The sequence below is a fragment of the Rhincodon typus genome, chromosome 4, assembly GCF_021869965.1.
Source record: "Rhincodon typus isolate 14 chromosome 4, sRhiTyp1.1, whole genome shotgun sequence".
Classification (NCBI taxonomy): domain Eukaryota; kingdom Metazoa; phylum Chordata; class Chondrichthyes; order Orectolobiformes; family Rhincodontidae; genus Rhincodon; species Rhincodon typus.
The window spans coordinates 29869019-29890091 of record NC_063335.1 but is presented as its reverse complement, the minus strand read 5'-3'; the positions used below and the strand labels follow the sequence as shown (position 1 = coordinate 29890091).

The 21073-nt window shown below is 41.1% G+C and overlaps 2 protein-coding genes across 2 annotated transcripts in view; one reads left to right on the top strand and one right to left on the bottom strand.

The window, feature by feature from the left end:
* Window positions 1–13569, top strand: part of LOC109936882 (tripartite motif-containing protein 55-like) — a 97681-nt gene extending 84112 nt beyond the window's left edge. The window contains exon 9 of the mRNA XM_020535491.2: window positions 13471–13569. Coding sequence (XP_020391080.1) covers window positions 13471–13481 — 11 coding nt within the window. The 3' untranslated portion in view covers window positions 13482–13569. The remainder of the gene's footprint in view (window positions 1–13470) is intronic.
* A 783-nt stretch (window positions 13570–14352) lies between these two features.
* On the bottom strand, window positions 14353–14921 carry LOC109936883 (corticoliberin-1-like). The gene has a single exon (XM_020535492.2). The coding sequence runs from the start codon at window positions 14919–14921 to the stop codon at window positions 14436–14438; it is 486 nt and encodes a 161-aa protein (XP_020391081.2). The 3' UTR covers window positions 14353–14435.
* Between the last annotated feature and the right edge of the window lie 6152 nt (window positions 14922–21073).

Genomic DNA, 21073 nt, shown 5'->3' with positions numbered 1-21073 from the left:
AAACTCCACATCATAGGTTCCAATTGGCGGTATCAGTTTTTTTCATATCCTTGAAGTCACGAAACAATGAGAGCAAATGTGAGCTAAATTCTAACTCTATGGATTGGAAACCTATTTCATCATTACTAAGGCCATCTAGTCATTGCACAGTCTGATGCAGAAAATGTATTTAATTACAAAGATTCAGGGTTTAAGTTTTTCAGAAGCTGATAATTGTTGCCTTTTAAATTCTTGCTAAATACCCTTCTTTTCTCCATATTTGCTAAGAGTTGGGAAATCTTTGCATGCTGATTGACAATCTAACTGCTCAAGGTTTGTGGTTTAATTAACTGAACCGCTTGTATTCTGTTGCTGAGCTTAAACCCTGTTGATCAATCCTCATTCAAATTTGTTTTTATGAGAGTGAGAAACTACTTTAATGTGGTATATACCGCAATCCCAAATTTAATGAGCGAGTGGTGGAATAAAGTCCTAAAGCTCTTCTCTGGATGAAAAAAGTGTTTTCTTTTCTGAAATTGCAGCATTTTATAATCAGTGTTGCTCGTGAGATTCACACGTATTTGGAACTTGTCTCATATGAGTATGCGTCACTAATTTGTCCATAAATTTTGATTAAATATAGAGCGTATCAAAAAATATTTATAAATCATACAAACATTGGTTACCAAACAAACACGATGATAGTAGAGCTGAATGAAAGCAAACTCATTGCCTGCTTCTCAAGGTTAACTAGGGATGGGCAATAAATGCTGACCCAGTCAGTGACACCCATGTCCTATGAGTGAATAATTTTTAAAAAAAACTGCATCTTTTATTGTTTTGCTTCATGCCTGAAAATTTACGAAGTTAGAGCCCTTTTCTATACATTTTGTTTCTTCCTATCTGAGTTTAATTTCTGCTGCTCACGCAGCTGAATTGTTGAGGTGGACAAGCAATCAAGTTCCTGTTCATTAGTGCTGTTTCAAACTCTCTCCAAGAACAAGTAGAGGAGCCAATTAACAATACTACCAGATTACATTTATATCACAAGATTAGCACAGATGTAATCCAATTTCATTTCCATATATATTTAAAAGACTGGGGCTTTCAAGGTGCAGCGGAAGTGCCCCTATCTCTAAATCCAGGAGTCCTGGGTTCAAGTAACGTCTCTGGATAGTTTAAGAAAGTGTGTGTGTGTGCGCAGGCTGAAAGATAAAAGCACCACTATGTCATGCACATTTAACCTATGTAAAACAGGGAATACTGCCAGAAGACTAACGGAGAGTCAATGCTATTCTTAATTTTAGGAAGGAGGGCGATATAATGTCAGGCAACAATATGCCAGTTAGCTTAACGTCGGTTGGAGGAAAGATTTTATTTCATTTAGTGAATGACAATTCCCATAGCCAAGCATTTGCTGAGTTGTAGGTGATTAGCCAATCACTTAGTTTGTAGAAAGGACATTCCTCAAGTCCACAAGGGGTTTTACTGAGCACCCAGTGGAGGGTGACAGCACAGGTCCTGGCTTCGTCCTTAACCTGCTTAACAAGGACTATTCTCGTTGGCCATTTGACAGATAGGGTTTGTCACAAGAAACTTGATAGTGAGTTTAGTGAGGAAAGATCATTGAATGTATACCCAACAACATAGAGTCAGAGTCATACAGCACAGAAACAGACCCTTCAGTCCAACCAGTCCATGTTGAACACAATCCGAAACTAAACTAGTCCCACCTGCCTGCTGCTGGCCCATATCCCTCCAAACCTTTCCAATCATATACCCATCCAAATGCCTTTTAAATGTTGTAATTGTACCTGCATCTACCATTTCCTCAGGAAGTTCATTCCATACACGAACCACCCTCTGTATAAAAAAAGAGTTGCCTCTTACGTCTTTTTTAAATTTCTCTCCTCTGACCTTAAAAATGTGTGCCTTAGTCTTGAAATTCCCTATCTTAGGCAAAAGATAACTGCCATCAATTCTATCAGGTCACCTCTCAACCTCCTACGCTCAAGTGAAAAAAGCCCCTGCCTATATTAGAAAAAACACCAAGAAACTAAAAATATAATAATTCAAATTTAAAAAAGAAATGATAATGCTTGACTGGCCTGACCAGGGAGTCCAGGATTATGATATATAAACAGGAAAGTGTAGCTGAGAACACCAATCATATCAAACATGATTTCATTGAATGGCAGAGCAGACTCAAAGGACAAAAATGATTCTGTTTTGAAGTTCCTATTTAATTATTTGAAGAAGTAATACAATGCGTAGTCATGAGTAACATAGTAAAGGTATTGTATTTAGATTTCCTAAAGGTCCTTGATAAGGTTCTGCGAAATAAAATCATGACTAACATCGCAGCATGTGCAGTTAAGCAGCAAGTAGAATCCACACTAAGCTGCAGCTACAAAACTGAAAACAAAGTGTGAGGGATAAGTGTAGCTGTGCAAATTAGCAGAAGGAAGGCAGTGGTATTCCAGAAAGATCAGGGTTTGGACGACTGTTGTTCACAATTTACATAGAACATAGAACATAGAAGATTACAGCGCAGTACAGGCCCTTTGGCCCTCAATGTTGCACCGACCTGTGAAACCAATCTGAAGCCCATCTAATCTAAACTATTCCATTATCATCCATATGTTTATCCAATGACCATTTAAATGCCCTTAAAGTTGGCGAGTCTACTATTTTTGCAGGCAGGGCATTCCACGCCCTTACTACTCTCTGAGTAAAGAACCTACTTCTGATATCTGTCCTATGTCCATCAACCCTCAATTTAAAGCTATGTCCCCTCGTGCTAGCCATCACCATCCGAGGAAAAAGGCTCTCACTGTCCATCCTATCTAATCCTCTGATCATCTTGTATGTTTCTATTAAGTCACCTCTTAACCTTCTCTCTAACAAAAACAGCCTCAAGTTTATCAATTGAACTCGGGAATTAGAAGTTTAGTTTGAAAATTTCCAGATGATATCAAATTGGGGAAATATTGAGGATTGGTACACCATAGTACAAGATGACATTGTAGTATGAGTCCCTGCAGACTCTCAGTTAGGTTTAGAGCTGTACACTGGATGTGAGAGGAATAAGTGACAATACCCAGGAATATATCAAATCAACACATTTTTATGAATATAATGATAACAACAGCAACATAATGATTAAAGTTATAAAAATTATAAATAATTATATTAGTGATAATATATACAAAGTAAGAGAAAAGAAAGGAAGATAACTTTATTGAAAGGAAGAAATGCAGCTTTATTGTAGCACAGGTATTAAGCCCAAACTTGCCTGCTCAGTGGTAAAATGGTAAAAATGGCCCTTGGCACAATCACACTAAGTCTCCAAAAGAGATCATTCACTCTACCAATGTCCCTTTCCTCTTTTTTTAGTCTTAAGGTGACTGTGGACCACTTGGCTGCAGCAGCAAATTCTAGAAGCAATGTTCCTTTAAACCAAATTTCTGGCTCTGTTCCAAGCTTCGAATCTTCCAGCCATAGTTTCTCAAAAGAAAAAGTTTGAACAAAAATATGCATCTTATCTCTCAGGGACGTGGTAAAATCTGCATGCTGCACAATCCCTTAACATCCTTGATGGTGTCTCTCAAATGTATCCTTTCCATCAATTGAACTTCATCTCATCAGCCAACCCATGTAAAGGCATGAACTATCTGGTGTCCACTTCAAGGGTCATTAGGAAAAACACAAAGGATGATTTTATATTTTTAATCAATGAAAAATGAAACAAACTTGGCAAGTCTAAAGGCAAAGAAATATCCAGTCAAAACATAGCTGGGTACCCATGACAAACAGGGATATCCTCCATGGCAGAACCCAATACCAATTGCAATTGATTAATCAAAGCACAATCATGGTTTCATTTAATGCAAAGTTGTTATGATCCCAGGTCATGCTAAAACTTGATCATTCAGATCCCAAATGAAATCTGGCTTTATATTTTATTTTAAATTTATATTTTCTATTATTTTAAATATAATATGGTGATCTTTCACTGACATATAAACACAAAACATAAACAATAAACAGAGGTTAGCTATATAAGAAATAAATAAGTGAAATGGTTTCAGAGATGGTAGGAACTGCAGATGCTGGAGAATCTGAGTTAACAAGGTATAGAGCTGGATGAACATGACAGGCCAAGCAGCATCAGAGGAAAACATTGCTGCTCTGATGCTCTTTCCTCTGATGCTGCTTGGCCTGCTGTGTTCATCCAGCTGTACACCTTGTTATCTCTAAGTGAAATGGACCACATTATCTAAATGTAATGCATATTGAAAGATTTCTAAACTCATGGGAAAATCCCATCAATTCCAAACACCATTAATCAAAACCCAGAAAAGTTCCTTCTCTATCAGATCTGCAGGTTTGCTTCAAAGTTAGAACATAGAACTGTACAGCACAGGAACAGGCCTTTTGGCCCAGAATGTTGTGCCAAACATGACACCAAATTAAATGAATCCCTTCTGCCTGCCCTTGGTCCATATCCCTCCATTCCTTGCATATTCATGTGTTTCTCTAAAAATCCCTTAAACATCCCTATTGTATCTGTCTCCACCACCACGCCTTGCAGCATGTTCCATACTCCTACCACTCTCTGTGTTTTAAAAAAAAAACTTGCCCCTCACATCTTCTTTGAGTTTTCTCCCTCTCACCTTAAATGCATGCCCCCTAGTTTTAGCCCTGCCTTATGTTCTGTTCTGGTCCTGTGAGGTGATGTGTCTTTTCCTCGGTCCACTCACACAACTGAGATCTTAGACTTTCCCAGTGTTTTAATAATCTGCAGAGTTTTAATCAAAAGCTCCCAGTCCAGAATTTTCACAAGCTAACCTCTTCTCATGAAGTAATTTATTCTCTACATGCTCTTCTTTTTCTAAGAGTGACTATATTTACATCTGCCTACAGTCAGGTCTCCTCTGAACTATCCAAAGGCTTTCCAATCCCTATACTTTTCTAAGCTGAAATCAATCCTTAGTTATTTTAAACCCAAAAGCAAGCTCACGCCTTTCAATGTTTTCTGTCGTCTCTCATAAAACCCCACAATATAAACAAGCTTCCATGAAAATTCTAGATGGTCTTGCCATCCTGTCTTCTGACATATATTAATATAAAATCACAGTCCCAGAAAGACTGACCTAATTATTTTTTAAAACCCCAATGCAAATTAACCAACACCCATATGTCACTAGTATAAAATCTAACGTTCACAAAAGATATTAATATATATGAATCACACTTCTCATCACAAAGTTTACAAATTCAGTTCAGACTTACTTCAAGATCCAAAGCAAAGCAGAAATGATATACAAAAATTAGTGATTTCCAGCAGTAGGCCTACAAATTAATAAAGTTGCTGTCAGTCATATTATCAGTCAAGTGAATTTTGGTTATAGATATGTACAACTTGATACAATTTATTGGAAGAACATTAAGGCCATTAATTACTTGGATAATAAGAAACTAAATGTGGAAGAGGAAAAAGGAATCAAGAGTATAGATAGGCAAATTACTGAATGTAACAAAGCAGGTTAATTAGACCATTAAAATAAATCCAGCACTGTCATTCATTTGTAGAGAGACAGAATCTTGAAAACTTGAGCAGTGATGTTCAACTTGAATAGAAAATTGGTTAGCTCGCACCTCATTGTGCACAGCTGTAGCTTCCGTATTATTTAAATAATATAGTGTCACTGAAAATTTTGCAAAAGGAAAATACCAAAATTGAGATGATGCACTTATCAAGAAAGACTGACTAGCTGAGGTTCTTTTCTCTGGAACGTAGGACACTGAGGAATGACCTGTTAGAGGTATTTTAGATTATGTTAAGGTTTGATAGTATAGACATAGAGAAATCTTTACACTTGTGGTAATTCCGAAGTTTAAATGCTTGGAAAGCTAATTGCTGGTAAACCAATAGGGAATTAATGAGAAATTTCTTTACTCAAAATGTGGTATGATTGTGGAATTTTGACCTCAAGGAGCAGTTGAGATGAATGGAAGGTGCATTTCAGGGTAAATTAGATAAGCATACGAGAAGCAAAAGAAATAGAAGATTCTGATGGGGTTAGATGAAGAGTGCCAGGACGCTCTTGTGTAGTGTAAACATTCTATCGACCAGTTAGACTGAATAAGGGCATTACTGTGCAATGAACACAATGATATAACTCTAATGGAATGCTAACTAGTGGTGTACTTTGCACATTAAGATCCAAACTGACTCCAGAGCATTAAGAAGTGAGATCCACTTACCACAGTCTCCGTGTACGTCGTTCACCTGTGAGCTTGAGTTATGACTGTTGATGCAGCCTACATTTCCACTAAGTGTAGGTTCATTGCAAAGTGAAACATTTTGTAACCACAGTGCTGTTCACATGTAAACATATTCTTAGGTTGAATCTTCACTTTCTGCTGGAACGTGCTTGTCCTCAACTTGATTTTTTCTCATTGCACGGGAATCAATGACACAGACTCATCTCTCTTCGGTAGTAGATTAGTATTCCAAAATGTTCCTCCAGCATGTTATCTTCCATCCTGGGGTTAATGTATTGGAAAAGCTTTATTTGAGGGAATGAGGTAGTGTATGAAATTAGACGGTGCTTTGCTCACCTCCAGTCACTACTTTCAGTAGAGAACACTACCACTAAAGAAAATCCTTTTCTTGATCCATAACGTCTTTAGGACTTTGCGTTTTTGTTTGCTGCACTGATACAATAGCAATTAACTATTTCAGAGATTGGTTGCTTAGTTTGAAAGCTGCTGTGCTTCATCTTGTTGTGAAATATATCTACATATAAATATTTCAAGATAACTACTAGAAATTGCATTTTACTCATGTTTCATATGACAAAGTTTTCTATCAAAGTATGCTGACAAACATTGATTTATTCTTTCTTGTAAAGTTCCTAACACACGGGACTTAAAAGAAACCAACAGGATGTTGATGCTGAACATTTCACTTTGCTGAGTAAATTAATTCACAGCAAAACAATAAAACAGTTGAAATGCTGCTCTGTCTAGTGTACTGAAGGAAAGCGTCATTAACAGTCAATTATCCAACAATTATATAAACAATGTTTGTCTTAAATTATACTTTGACAGAGGCAATGTTAATAGTAGCAAAATGGTGAAAATTGATTGATTGTAGCATGTATGCATCACTGAAATATTACAGTATAATTCTAAATTAAGAATATCTCAACTACCATAGATATCTATTATTATGTGACTTTGTAATAGATTTGTTGTTTTTTTTTCCATTCTTTCAGATATTACTGTATCCTAAACAGTATCTTTAATTCCATGTATCAATTCATCTTCATTAAGTATCATTGGGAGCTTCATATTCCCTTCTGATCTTTAAACTTTGGAATCCAGTATGGGTGCTTCCATTGTTTATTCCATTAATATACCTCTGAAATGATTCTTGTTGTTGTCAAAATATTTGTTACACTGATAAATTATTGCAGGTTGAGAACAAAAGTTCATTGTTCCTCAGATATATGTCCATTACCAACACCGTGTCATGACAATGTGTTACAGAAAAAGCAATAAGATGTGCAAATGTGACACAGATGGGGAGATGACACAGAAAAATATACTTCATAAAATCCAGTATCAATCAGAGAAAATATAACCACTTGATTTGAGAAGTGCAAGCTGTCCAGTTAAAGTGCAACTAAATTTCAGCAGTGCTGTAATTTCTTTTGTTACGTCTTGTAAACTTTTCAATACGGTATCTGTCACAACAGACCTGTAAGCTCCCAGCTGAAAGATCAAAGTAAGTTGGACATAGCTTAGTTTATATTTCATGTTACTTTAAAATCCTCCATTGGATTGTCTGACGGGCAGGCCTGGGTGGAATGCATTCTTCGCTATTGATCCAGAGAGAGATTTTCTGTCCTTGGCATCAATACAGACTGGCAACATTTTCCAAATGTTACCACTTTCCTTGTTTAATTTTTGTTGTAATGTTCTCTGACGGTTTTGTTTCCATCCTTTCCTCAACCAAAGATGGTGATTTGTTCTCTATTAACCTTCCATGGAAATTAATGACACGCTAGCAACTCAATATAAAAAAAATTCTATTCATAATTTTAAACTCTTTATTAGTTATTGCTGTGTCAGTGCAAGTAATCCCAGCATTTCATGTTGGCCCATAAAACATTGAGGCAGAAGTAGGCCATTCAGCCCATCATGTCTGCTGTGCCATTCAATGAGATCGTGGTTGATCTGATGATCTCCATATTCTTCATTTTCTGCCTTTTCCCCATAACACTGGGTTCCCTTACTGATCAAAAATCTGTCTATCTCAGCACTGAATATATGTCATGACACAGCCTCTATGGTCCTCTGTGTTAAGGAATTCTTCAGATTCATTACTGTCTGTTGAAAGAGAACCCCTCCTTATCTCAGTCTTAAGTGGGTAACCTCTTACTCTGAGATTATACCCTTCGGTCCTAGGCTCTCGCACAAGAGGAAGCAACCACTTCATATCTACCTTATCAAGGCCCCTAAGAACCCTGGATGTTTCAAGAAGGTCTTCTCTCATTCTTCTAAATTCCACTGAGTACAGGCCCAATCTACTTAACCTCTCCTCATAGGGAAATCCCTGCTTCCCTGAGACCAACCTAGTGAACTTTCACTGGACTGCCTCCAATGCCAGTATCTTTCTTTAGATAAGTAGCCAAAATAATTCACAGTATTAACTGTGACTAGTACCTCTTATAGTATTTTTTAAGGCCTCCTTATTTGTATATCCATTCCCTTTGAAATAAAAGCTGGCATTCCATTTGCCTTCCCCATTACCTGCTGAAGATGGATGCTAGTTTTCTTTATTGGTGATTCATGCACGTGGACCTCCAAAACTCTGTGCTACAGATTACTGCAGTCTTTTCCCATTTAAATGATATTTAATTCTCCTATTCTTCCTGACAAAGTGCGTAAACTCACATTTTCCCACATTATATTCCATCTGCCAAGATTTTTCCGATTTACTTAACCTGTCTTTCTTCCTCTGTAGACTCTTAGTGTCATTCTCACACTTAGCTTTCCACCTATTTTGTGTCATTTGCAAACCTGGTGATAATATATTTATTTCCATCGTCCAAATTGTTTATATATATTATAAAAAGCATTGTGGTCCCAGCACTGCCTGGAGCACTCTGCTAGTGATGGGCCGCCAATCTGGTCATACCCTCTTTCCCCAATTCTCTATCTTCTGTGAGTTAGCCAGTCCTCTATCCATGTTCTACCCCAACACCATGGGCTCTTAAGTAGCCTAATGTGCGATGCTTTATCAAAAGCCACGTTTTGATCCTAACTTTTTATTTACCTATCTTTAGCAACATTCTTCTTAATCTATGATATGACTTTATGTCACTTCCATGTCCTTGATTATTTATTCGCTAAAGATCTGCTCCCTTTCCTGTGCTTTTCTTCTCAAATATATCACCTCTGACTTGGCCATATTAAATTACAGCTGCTGCCTGCTGCCCTTTCCACTAACATCTCAACATCATCCGTAATGTGTGCCAACTTTTCGGGTATTCAGCAGGTTTTCACATTGTGTTTACTGTGCTCAAATCCAAATAATCTATATTAAGCAAGAACAGAGATGACTCCAATGCGGAGCCCTGGAGTACATCATCTGCAATCCCTTCTCCATTCCAAGTGACCAACACTAATTTATGTTAATCCTTTCCATCTGATAATGTTCCATTCATCAACTACTTACAGAATAGTTGCTGGTCCTTCCTTTTTTTTTCTTGCAGCTGCTTTGATTGGCCAAGCGTTTGTTGCTGTCTATAGTTGTTTAGATTTGCAATGTCTACACAGCAGTGTGCCTGGTGGTGAAGGAGGTTTCGTTAACTTCAGGACTTCCACATAAGCAACTGCTTAGAACATGCTGGTGCACCTTGATTCCTCTAGTTGTACACAACCTCAACTTGCCCGAGGAAGGCATGAGAGTGTCAGTTGGTACAATCTGTCTGATGTCATGGCTGAATAACTGGCTGTGTGTACAAGCTGGGAGCTGTTGTTGTCGGACTTGACAAGCTGAAGGTGCAGTAGAAAGTATGAATCTCAGCTTTGTGTCCTGATTGACAAGGAATGTTGGTAGATGAGTGATGGGAGTGTAGCACTGGGTGGGGTATGACATTTGAGGATGAATTCAATTATCCTGGCCACACTCAAGCTTATTGAAACTCGCAGTGCTGCATATTTGACTTTGGACTTGTCCCCAAGAAATTACCCTCCACAATTATTAACTCCCACTGCCTTCTCAGTATGTGGCTGGTGGTTGTTCTGTTCACTTGGAGAATATAGGAAATCCAGGCACCTTTCTGCCATCCATAAGCAGGCCCCCAGTGCAGCATCCAACAATTTTGGAGCTCGCTTTCTTTCCTGTTGTGCCATTCTTCAATGTTTTCCAGGCAGCTGTGTACATAATGAAAGCCATGAGTAGGTAAAGCACTGAATATGTGTCAACACAAGCGGAGAGTGTTGCACCTAGCTGTTGTTACTGGCCAGGTCTGGGCACACTGGAGGTAGATTTGGGCAAGGGTGAAGCTGCTGGTGGGGAGAAGGAGCGGGAGTGAGGGAGAGAAAGGGGAGCAGCAACTGCCCCACCCACCAGATTAGACCCCAGCCCTGGGAAGGACCCCTCCCTGAGCGGCACTGTGACTGGGGAGGGACAGGCAGAGAGATGAGCTTGGTGAAGCAAAATGTCTGCTTCTCACTCACCCAACCCCACCACCCCACCACCCCCAGCTCTCCAGCCCCATGGGACTCTTATCCCTCGTGTGGCAATTTCAAATCCTTCTCTGGTCTGTCACAACCAGTGTGCACTTTTACAGGGAATCACTCCCTTCCCAGAATACACTAAAGAACTGCAGATGCTGCAAATCTGAAACAAAAACCAAAATTGCTGGAGAACCTAGGCAGGTCTGGCAGTATCTGTGGAGAGAGAAACAGAGTAAATGTTTCAATTCCAGTGACACTTCCTCAGCATTCTCTCTCCACAGAAGCTGCCAGACCCGCTGAGTTTCTCTAACAATTTTTTTTCACTCCCTTCCTAGGGCAGCTTTACTTCCTGAAGGCTGGAAGAACACAGCAGGCCAGGCAGCATCTGGAGGATGCAGTCCTGAAGAAGGGTAATATCCGAAACATTGACTTCTCCTTTTGTCTAGATGCTGCCTGGCCTGCTGTGTTCTTCCAGCCTCCTGTTTGTTTAACCTTGGATTCCAGCATCTGCAGTTTTGTTTTGTCTCTAACTAGCTTTACTTTCTGCCTGACTGTCAGATCCACTTTAGCCATTACGCACCTCCCCTCTCGGACATACATGTTACCTTTCATTGCTACTGACTAGTCACCATGTTGATTCCCTGCTGATGAGTCAATAGCATTGTTCGCCCAAGCTGGACATTAAATGGAATGATTCGAATGTTAACCAGTATGAGCTGGGCAGGGCTGCATGATGTGCAGTCCCTGCAATGTAATTAACAGCCTCCAGATCCTTGTTCTTGCTTATTTTTAGTTGCAATTAAATTCAACCTCATTGAGCACAGAAGGCAGGAATGTGGATAAACTATTTCCATTGATTAAGGATTCTAGAACTAGGGGCATAGTCTGAGAATTAGGGACAGACCGTTTAGAAGAGATGTTAGGAAGCATTTCTACACATAGGGTGGTAGAGGTTTGGAACTGCACTTGATGCAGAATCAGTTGATAATTTCAAATCTGAGATAGATATCTTTTGTTAAACAAGGGTATTAAGGGATATGATCGAAAACAGGTATATGGGGTTAAACCACATAATGGTGGAACAGGCTCAAGGGGCTGAATGGCCTGCTCCTGTTCCTATATTGCTATCTTATGTGAACCAGCTCAGTCCCAGCTGGTGTACTGCATTCAATTCGGATGCTACATTGTGGAAAGGATGTGACGACTTTGTGAAGGTTTAGTGCAGAGTAAAATCATTGGCATAATTCTGGGATGACTGGAGAAACTGGGCATGTCTCCCGAGTCAAGGAAAAACTAAGAAGAAATTCGATGGAAGTTCTTGGAATGATGAAGGCTTCAGGAAGGATCAGAGAAGACAATGAATCGTTTCAGTGACTAAGCCAAGCGCACAGGTTTGAGGCATTTGGTTTGTCCCAATGGGTGATTAGGATTTGGATTGCACTAGCTAAGTAAATAATAGTCCTGAAAGGGGGATTTAAAGTGTATGGCATGAGATAAACCGAGGAATGGGATTGACTGAAAAGAGACAAAGCAGCCATTGTGAGCCAAATAGCCAGTTTCTGTTCTGTACTATTTCTTAGTTCTGTGGGGAGCTAATCACCCTAACAAATAACATTGTAATCCGGTGATGGTTGAAGCTAGTCTCTAGAATTCCAGTCTTCAAGGTTATCACCCACCTTGTTGTTTTATTTAGCTGAAGCCTGTTCGCTCACTCAGGGAGGAAAATGCACCTCGACGCTTTGAAAATATAACTTTATTTCGTGTGACGTTCCTGCAGATTAGGACGAGACCCTTTCTGTATTGGGAAGGTGTGAACAGCTGTAGAAATTGAAGTAGGAATCGAAGAACGTTATGTCTTAAGTGTTAGCAAGACTGCAGATGCTGGAGTCAGAGATCAGTGTGGAGCTGGAGGAACGCAGCAGGCCGGGCAGCATCAGAGGAGCAGGAAAGTTGGCGTTTCGGCTCGGGACCCTTCTTCAGAAATCATTTCTGAAGGGTCCTGAGCCGAAACGCCAACTTTACTGTTCCTCTGCTGCTGCCTGGCACGTCATGTCTTAAATCTGGATTTCGAGGAAAATCAAAGCAGGGAATTGACTTGACGGATTATTGAAATGCACGTTCAAGTCTCTACCAAATGTCTGTTTTCCACAGGAGGGGATTTTGTAATTGTCCACTTTATGACAGACATGGACATGTTGGATACAAACAGAAAATGCAAGAGAAACTCGGCAGCATCTGTAAAGAGAAGGGAGAGAGTTAACGTTTCGGGTCTGATACGACTTTCTGAGAAAAGGGTCACTGGACTCTAAGCATTAATTTTGTTTTTCTCTCCAGACCTGCTGCGTTTCTCCAGCAATTTCTGTTTTTGTTTCAGATTTCCAGCATCCGCCGCCCTTTTGTTTTAATGTTAACGTTGTTACAAATGCACAGTAGCTCTGGTAGAAATGAGCCAGCGCTGTTTTAGCTCCAGAGCAGAAGCGAGTGAAACGCGGCCAAAAGCATCCTTTAGCCCGGATCCCGGATCCTGCATCCTCCGGTGGCTCTGGCTCTGAGGGTTACTGCATTGCCCGGTCAGATCCCAGAGCACAGGGGATGGTGTGGATTGGGGATGGGGGCGGGGTGGGCGGTTGGTGGTGGTGGTTGGGTTGAAGGGGAGATCAAACTGCAAGATTCCAGGAGACCTTTTCATGGCCATTAAAGTAAGAACATCTTTGTGTCTCCCTCTTCCAGATTGGTTCTGAAAACTGCGCTGCAGCCCAAAGCGAAGATGCAAGCGGCGGTGGGGCTAAGGCAGGAGAGGGGGCTCGCCACGTGTTCTCCTTCTCCTGGTTAAACTCCCTGGCCAAATAGAGAGGGAGGGAGAGAGAGAGAGAAAACACCACATCCAAGCAAGCAGCTGAACCCTTCCAAAAGAACAGCGAGAACTAATTACAAAGCTGACGTCTGGTCTCCTACTCAAGTTGGATAATTGTTTTGGGCTCTTTGCGCTTTGGGTGGCTGAGGGATTGTTTAATTCTGATTGGAAATACCTGCCCAGACTTTGTGATGGGGCAGTCTCCAATCATTTCACCTCGAACTCGGCAAATGTTAACTCTTTCAATCGTCATCTTTAACCGGAGCCCTGGTGCTAGTGAGCGGCAGATGTTGGGCAGTGGGCTGGGGGATGGGGAAAGGAGGTCGGTGGGGTTGGGGGGAGATGGGGGTCGCCTTCTGACAAAACGTGGGGCGTGCGATTGGCTGGACAGCCTTCCCAGGGCTGCGTGGGGGTTTCAGGATGAATGAACTGAATGAATGCTTTCTTGTGGCTACGGCCGTTGATTCGGCGCAAAAATGTATCAAACGGATCACTTCAGCATCACGTAATCTTTATTCAGGGTTTCCGCGCCTGGTGTCTCTGCGATCAGTTCCCTCTGTTATGTGAAGCTGAATTGAACAGGACATTGGTTGAACAGGACATTGGCTCCACAATAAAGCATAAAGCAGCTTTTATTAAAAATATAAATATTAGACATTCTCTTACACAAGGAAAAATGATTGGACACCGATGTGTTTATTAACTACAATTCTACAATGAACTGTCAGCTACAGTAGTAAGGTTGGTTGAAATGCACACTTAAACAGTTTAGCGCTATAAAAATAAACACTAGTGTCAGAGCAGCGCTAGGATTGATGCTCTTGGTGGGGTCGTCTCCCTCTTAGCCGATGAGCTCCATTATTTTGCGGTTGCTGTGCGCCTGTTGCTCCATTTGTTCAGCTCTGGCCATCTCCAGCACTTCCCGGAGAAGGTGGAATGTTAGATCCAGAGAAGTGGGAGGGTCGTCTAGCCTCTTCCCTCTGTCTAGCATCTCATCCCTTTCAGCCTGGTACCTGCTGCTAACTTGCTCCAAGTCTCCGACTGGCTCCCGCAGAATGTGTTGAAGCTGCGCCGAGAAAGGCGCCTCAGAAAGGACCATCTGCCACCGGGTAGGAGAGACCCCGCTGCTATCCTTGGAATCTTTCCGCGGAAGCATGAGGTATTCCTCCCCATTGCGGATCCAGAATGGGCCAAGGGACTGTTGGAGTGGTGCCTGGGGATCCGGGCGGTTTCTGGTTGGTGTGGAGCTGTCCAGGGCTCGGCAGTCCCCACTGCGGAAGAAGGGAACGAGCAGGATAACTGTGCAGAACAACAACTGGGTCTTCATGATAATCAGCTGGGAATCTGCAAGACAGAAGCAGATTAAAACTGCAACCAAATCCTAAAGCTGCACCAAATCCTAAAACTGCAACTAAATCCTAAAACTGCACCAAATCCTCAGCTCCTGTCGCATTTATGCAACCCCTGGGCAGAGTTGGAGAATATTTCGTTTGCCTTCCTTTGAGGTAGTGGGTAACGGATGGTTGAGGGGATCACTTCACTCTGAGATCAAAGCACTATCAGCACTCGGCGTGAAAACGTTTCTCAAAACGAGCAATGTTTGACTTCTCACTTTCCTATTTGACTTTGGCCATCATTTCAGGAGCTGATATCATTGACACCAAATTAAACAGAGTGAAGTGGCGACTCATTTCCGCGTGATAAATACGGAAATGTAAGCATAAAATGAACAAGAAATGACACACACACGCATCCTGCATGGCCAAGTCTTTACATCTAAAAAAAACTTCCTTTTACAAATTCATTATCTGAACCGGTTTGTAAACGTTTTCTTTGTTTTATTTTCCTTTTCAAAAGCCAGTTGCCTCTGTAATCCAGTGTAAAGGGCAATAAATTACACAGGGCAGCCTCAGTCTTGTTGACACAACAGGAATCGAGTTTATTGAGAGCAAAATCTACACACAGAAAATATTAGAGACACGCTGTGTTCCGAATAGAAAATGCCAAAAATTCTCTCGAGATTTTCCTCGCATCATTTTCTTTTTAAAGGAAAACCTTAATCGATTCCAATAATCATCCCACCTCAAGGCAGTATAAGAGTCAACTTCAGATTACATTTTGTTTTTAAGGAACAAATGGTTAGTCGCTGCAAGAAGGATAGAGAGTGGATAAGGAATACATACCGTGTAACTTCTTAACGACAGCGGATAAGTTCTGGTCAGTGCTGCAGCCTCGCTCCCTGCAGATGAGATTGCAAGCCGGTAAGAAGTTGTTTGGGGGTTACAGACTGATTCCTGTACTTTTATACTTGCTTCTCAGCTTTAGATATCACGTCTGTAGCCTGGTTAATGACGCAGAACATTGGAGCATGGTGCCGGCACATTTATGAATGAAAAGTGAGGGGGAGGAGGCCATAGACCGCGCACACAAACACACACACACACACACAAACCGCGGGGTGGGGGGCTCCGCTCCCTAGCAATCGGTAAACGTGAAACCCAAGGCTTTATGTAGAGAACCAGCACCCACCCACCCCCAACCTGGAGTCACTGGGGCGGCTGTAGCGGGCTCCTGTCTAGGATTAGCCCAACCGCAAGTGGAAACAGGTTAAGGTGCTAGTCGTGACTATCATCAGAACAGCAAGCAGAGTGAAGGGTGAGAATGATGCGTGCTGCCCAGATTATCCAGTTCTGAAGAAGGGTCACCCTATTCGAAACGTTTCTCTCCACAGATGCTGCCAGACCTGTTGAGCTTTTCCAGCAACTTCTGTTTTTGTTTCTGACCAGATTGTCGTCCATTTCAAAACCTTTGGGGTTCATTTTGAGGAATATTATAGGGAGTTCGTGCTATTGAAACTGGATTTTGAGAGGAAATAGAGTTGTAACGGAATTGGAGTTTGCTCGGGGCTATTAGGCCCGGGTGGGCTTGGAGATTTCCTGTCCTCAGAATCCAGGCTCTGGCGGGGTTGTGCGGGTTTGGGTTGCGGAATGAAGTGAGACTGGTTTGCAGAGCAAAGCAACGGCAGAGAGCTGTCCAAGGTCCTGAAATGTATAGCCCCAGCCAATTCTCCCTGAGCTAACTGGATTTACTTCGTTTCCACTGATGCCGAGGCTGCTTCCCCTTCTTGGTTTTTAGGAACGTATTTACAAAGAGACAACAACTTCTCATGAAAAGCTTTTGTGCAGAAGGAAATTATATTCTGAATGAATTATGCACCCTAACGAATTTCGCGGCATGTTGCTGCACGGCCAGTTATGTTCTCTCAAAACAAAAACAGAGTACCTTTGAGGAGTGGTCTCCTCACGTAGTTAAAGATGACAGTAGTTTAAACCAGTTTGGTGAACATACCTTGGAAGATCTCCCACAGCTTTACTTGAACTCTGCCCGACTGGAACTGTCGGATGACTTTCGGTACGTTTTGAATCTTTTTCTTTTAAAGCCGAACAAAAACGACCCCATTCCTTTCCGACGAGTTGGTCTGTGAATCACTCACAATTCCAGTGGGTTGGTTTCTGAAAATTAAATCTACCCGGGCAGCCACTCTTTAGGAATCACATTTACAGTTTAGTTTGTACAGGCAATCATTTCAGCATAAAATATAATCTCCGTATCATTGAAGCTCCAGAGTTTTACAGCACGTGGCTGATATGCCTTTTCTCAATATGCTTTTCCTGTTTATTATTTCCAATACATAGTTTTATGCCGAACATTTTTCATTTTGCCCAGTAATGATTACCAAGTTGTTGCCAAACTGCCGTCCTGCATCTCTCTCCAATGCACTTTCCAGTGAACTCCACGAAAGACGTGTCGACTTCACTTTCTTAATCATTGATGGGGATAATTTGGAACACTGGAATCACAGAATGGCTGGACCAATGTCATTTAAAGGTTCACTATGACTTTGGGATTTTGAACTCGATGCCTCTATTGAAAAAGTCCATGTCCCATATCTTATCAATCGCAGAAACTGGTGAAGAAATTCAGCAGGTCTGGCAGCATCTGTGGAGAGAGAAACAGAGGTAAAGATTCGAGTCCGGGACCCTCCGTTCCAATGTTCCACGTTAACTCTGTTTTTCTCACTCCACAGATGCTGCCAGACCTGCTGAGTTTCTCCACCATTTTCTGTTTTCGTTTCAAATTTCCAGCACCAGCAATTCTTTGTTTTATATTATTGTCTTCTTAGTCATTTTCTTAACCTACCTTGCCAGAACATAGTAATCTCAGAATGGTTACAGCACAGAAGGAGGCCATTCACAGGCCCTGTCCCTGCCCTCTCCAAACATTAGCTCACCTAATCCTTATACCTTTATTACCCTTTCTCTTGTAGTCTGAAATCTTTTTTGTTCTGCAGATAATTATGCAATTTTTGACAACAACCCTGGAATCTGCACCAGCACCTTTCAGGCAGAGCTCTCCAGACCCAAAGCACTGGCTGCATTGAAAAAAAATTACCCTTGTGTCACCTTTTGTTAGGAATCAGTCTGGTAAACCTTAGCTGCACTTCGTCTATAACAAGATTTTCTTTGCTCAGATAAGAACGCCAAATTGCACACTTAAGTCAGTGCTTTCTCAATTATTACTCTAATCAAAACAATGTCTTCATACCTACTCTGACCTGAATTTGCTTATCTGTACCAAATCTCCTTTCAATATTTTCTTCTGTAAGGAGAATCATAGAATCCCAATTGTGTGGAATCAGGTCATTCGGCCCATCAAGTCCACAGTGACCCTTTGAAGAGTATGCCACCCAGACCCACACCCCTACCCTATTCCTATAGCCCTGCATTTCCCCTGGCTAATCGACCTAGCCTGTACATCCCTGGATGCTGTGGATGATTTAGCATGGCTAATCCACCTAACCTGCACATCTTTGGACTGTGCAAGGAAACCAAAGCAAACCCACAGAGACATGGGGAGAAATGCAAACTCCACATACACAGTCACCTCAGGGTGGAATTGAACCCAGGTCCCTAGTCATCATGCTGCTGAGAACAGTCCCAGCTCATCCACCATACCTAGGTAACTAAAGTCTCTCATCCTCAGACCCATTCTTGTGTTGCTTTTATGCACGCTTTCTATTGTCTTCACGTTCTCCCTAAGGAGTCGTGCTCAGAATTGGACACAATACTCAAGTTGTGACTGTACCAATGTTATTTAATGCTTCACCACTATTTTTTGTTCTTGAACTCTACATCATTATTAATAAAGCTCATGTCCTGTATGTCTTATTAGTTACTTTATTAAGCTACAAACATAATTTCTACAGATAAACACCCAGTGTTCTTACAACCCTTTTAGACTTGTATTCTTTACTGTATATCACACTCCTGGTCTACTTCAAATTGCCCTGGAAAGATAAAAAATTTAATATGTTTGAACAAGTTAAATAAGACATTTCATGCTGCTACTATACAATGGCTTCACATTGGTATTTCCCACTCCCAGGATGCTGGCCTCAGTCCAAAATGTACCTATTTCACAATGAAGTAAGCTCATGTATAAATTTCAGTGCAAATATGATGCTAGGCACGTGGACATTAACTCCCAATGACTGACTGATTGAATCAAACAGCATGTTCCCTGATAAGCAGAGTACATTCCAAGCTCACAAAACCCAAAACAAATACCTTCTGTTAGGTATTATGGGACAGCACTGCTGAACAACCCTGAGTGTCTTTATGGATATACTTCCAATTCAAGATAATCAACCAAGTTCTCAAGACAGCTCATTGGTGTTTGCTAGAAGTCACTTACAATCATGCACAGGAACAAATTCCCTGCAAATAAATTAAAATGTTCAAGCCACTGACCTTATTTTCAATTACCCAGGGGCTTTTACAGCTTATGTTTCCACATCGTTTAATCTATGATTATCAATTGTTTTATCCATGTTTTAAGAATGCAGGTGCAGCAGATGGTCAAGAAAGTAAGTGGTATGTTGACCTTTGCAGTGAGAGGATTTGAGTACAGGAGCAAGAATGTATTGCTACAATTATAAAACCTTAGTGAGACCACACCTGCAGTATTTTGTGCAGTTTGGCCTCCTTATCTGAGGAAGGATAATCTTGTTATAGAGGAAGTGCAGCTAAAGTTTACCAGACTGATTCCTGGGATGATGGGGCTGATGTATACTGAGAGATTACTTTGGTTAGGATTGTATTCACTGGAGTTTAGAAGAATGAGGAGGGATCTCACAGAAACCTATAAATTTCTAACAGGACCAGGCAGGGTAAATGCAAGAAGGATGTTCACAATGTTGAGGCAATCCAGAACCAGAAGTCACATTCTAAGGATATGGAGTAAATGATTTAAGAGTTAGGTGAGGAGAAACATCTTCACCCAGAGAGAGGTGTACCTGTGGAATTCACTACCACATAAAGCAGTAGAGGCCATAATGTTGTATGATTTCAAAAAGGAGTTTGATACAACATTTGGAGGTAAAGAGATCAAAGAATATGGGGGAGAAAGCAGGAACAAGCTATTGAGTTAGATGATCAGGTGTGATCATAATGAATGGCAGAGCAGGCTCAAAGGACCTAATGGCCTACTCCTGCTCCTATTTTCTAAGTTTCTGTGTTTCCATGGTACTGCCTTGGCCAATTGGACTAAACTTTCCGACCAATCGGCACTCTTTTCTGTTGTGTGAGCTTCCTAATGAAGTGGTGGATGTGGGTACAATTACAATATTTAAAAGACATTTGGATAAGTACATGAATAGGAAAAGTTTGGAGGGATATGGGCCAGGAGCAGGCAGGTGGGACTAGTTTAGTTTAGGATTATGTTCGGCATGGACTGGCTGGACCGAAGTATCTGATTCCATGCTGTATGATTCTATGACTCTATAGTTAGAGTTGTTGCGACTATTTGAAATTAGGCACTCTTGCATTTGTTCTGATGGGTGCAAGATAAAAATCTTCAGCAAGCTACCTCTCTGTTGATCAATATTCACAATAATTAACCTTGTGGTACAAACAAGTACTAAATCCTAGAAAACTGGAGAGATTAACAAAAGCTAACAAAACTGATATCTACCACCACATTGCAGGGTGAGCTCAGTTCCAGGGGTTTTGGTGGATACTCAATAATAGTAGCCCTAAAAATCACTGTGGCTCAACTTTTATATCAAAGGATCTTTCAGGGATCCACTGAAGGTATGTGTGGGACATTTCATCCTGTACCTTATTGGTGAATCAAGGATGTGACTAATACCATGTTCAAGTGGGTTAGTGATGTCGATTCTACAATCATCTTCTTCATCAGGGGGAAAGATCAATCAGATTTAGAGCACTTCAGGCCTTCCCCAGGTGCAGAGTGTCATTAACTGCATTATATGGCCATCAAATCTTCCACAGATGGGGAGAATCCTACTCAACCTAAAGAGCTTCCACTCACTCTGAGCACAAATCAGATTTTTCAGGTGTTTGCACAGATCCTGGGAAGCAGCCATGACAGCTTCATACTCCAGCAGACCCAGCTCCC

What these genes read in the sequence shown, in the direction of transcription:
- LOC109936883 (XM_020535492.2), bottom strand. Translation starts at nt 14,921, where the DNA reads ATGAAGACCCAGTTGTTGTTCTGCACAGTTATCCTGCTCGTTCCCTTC.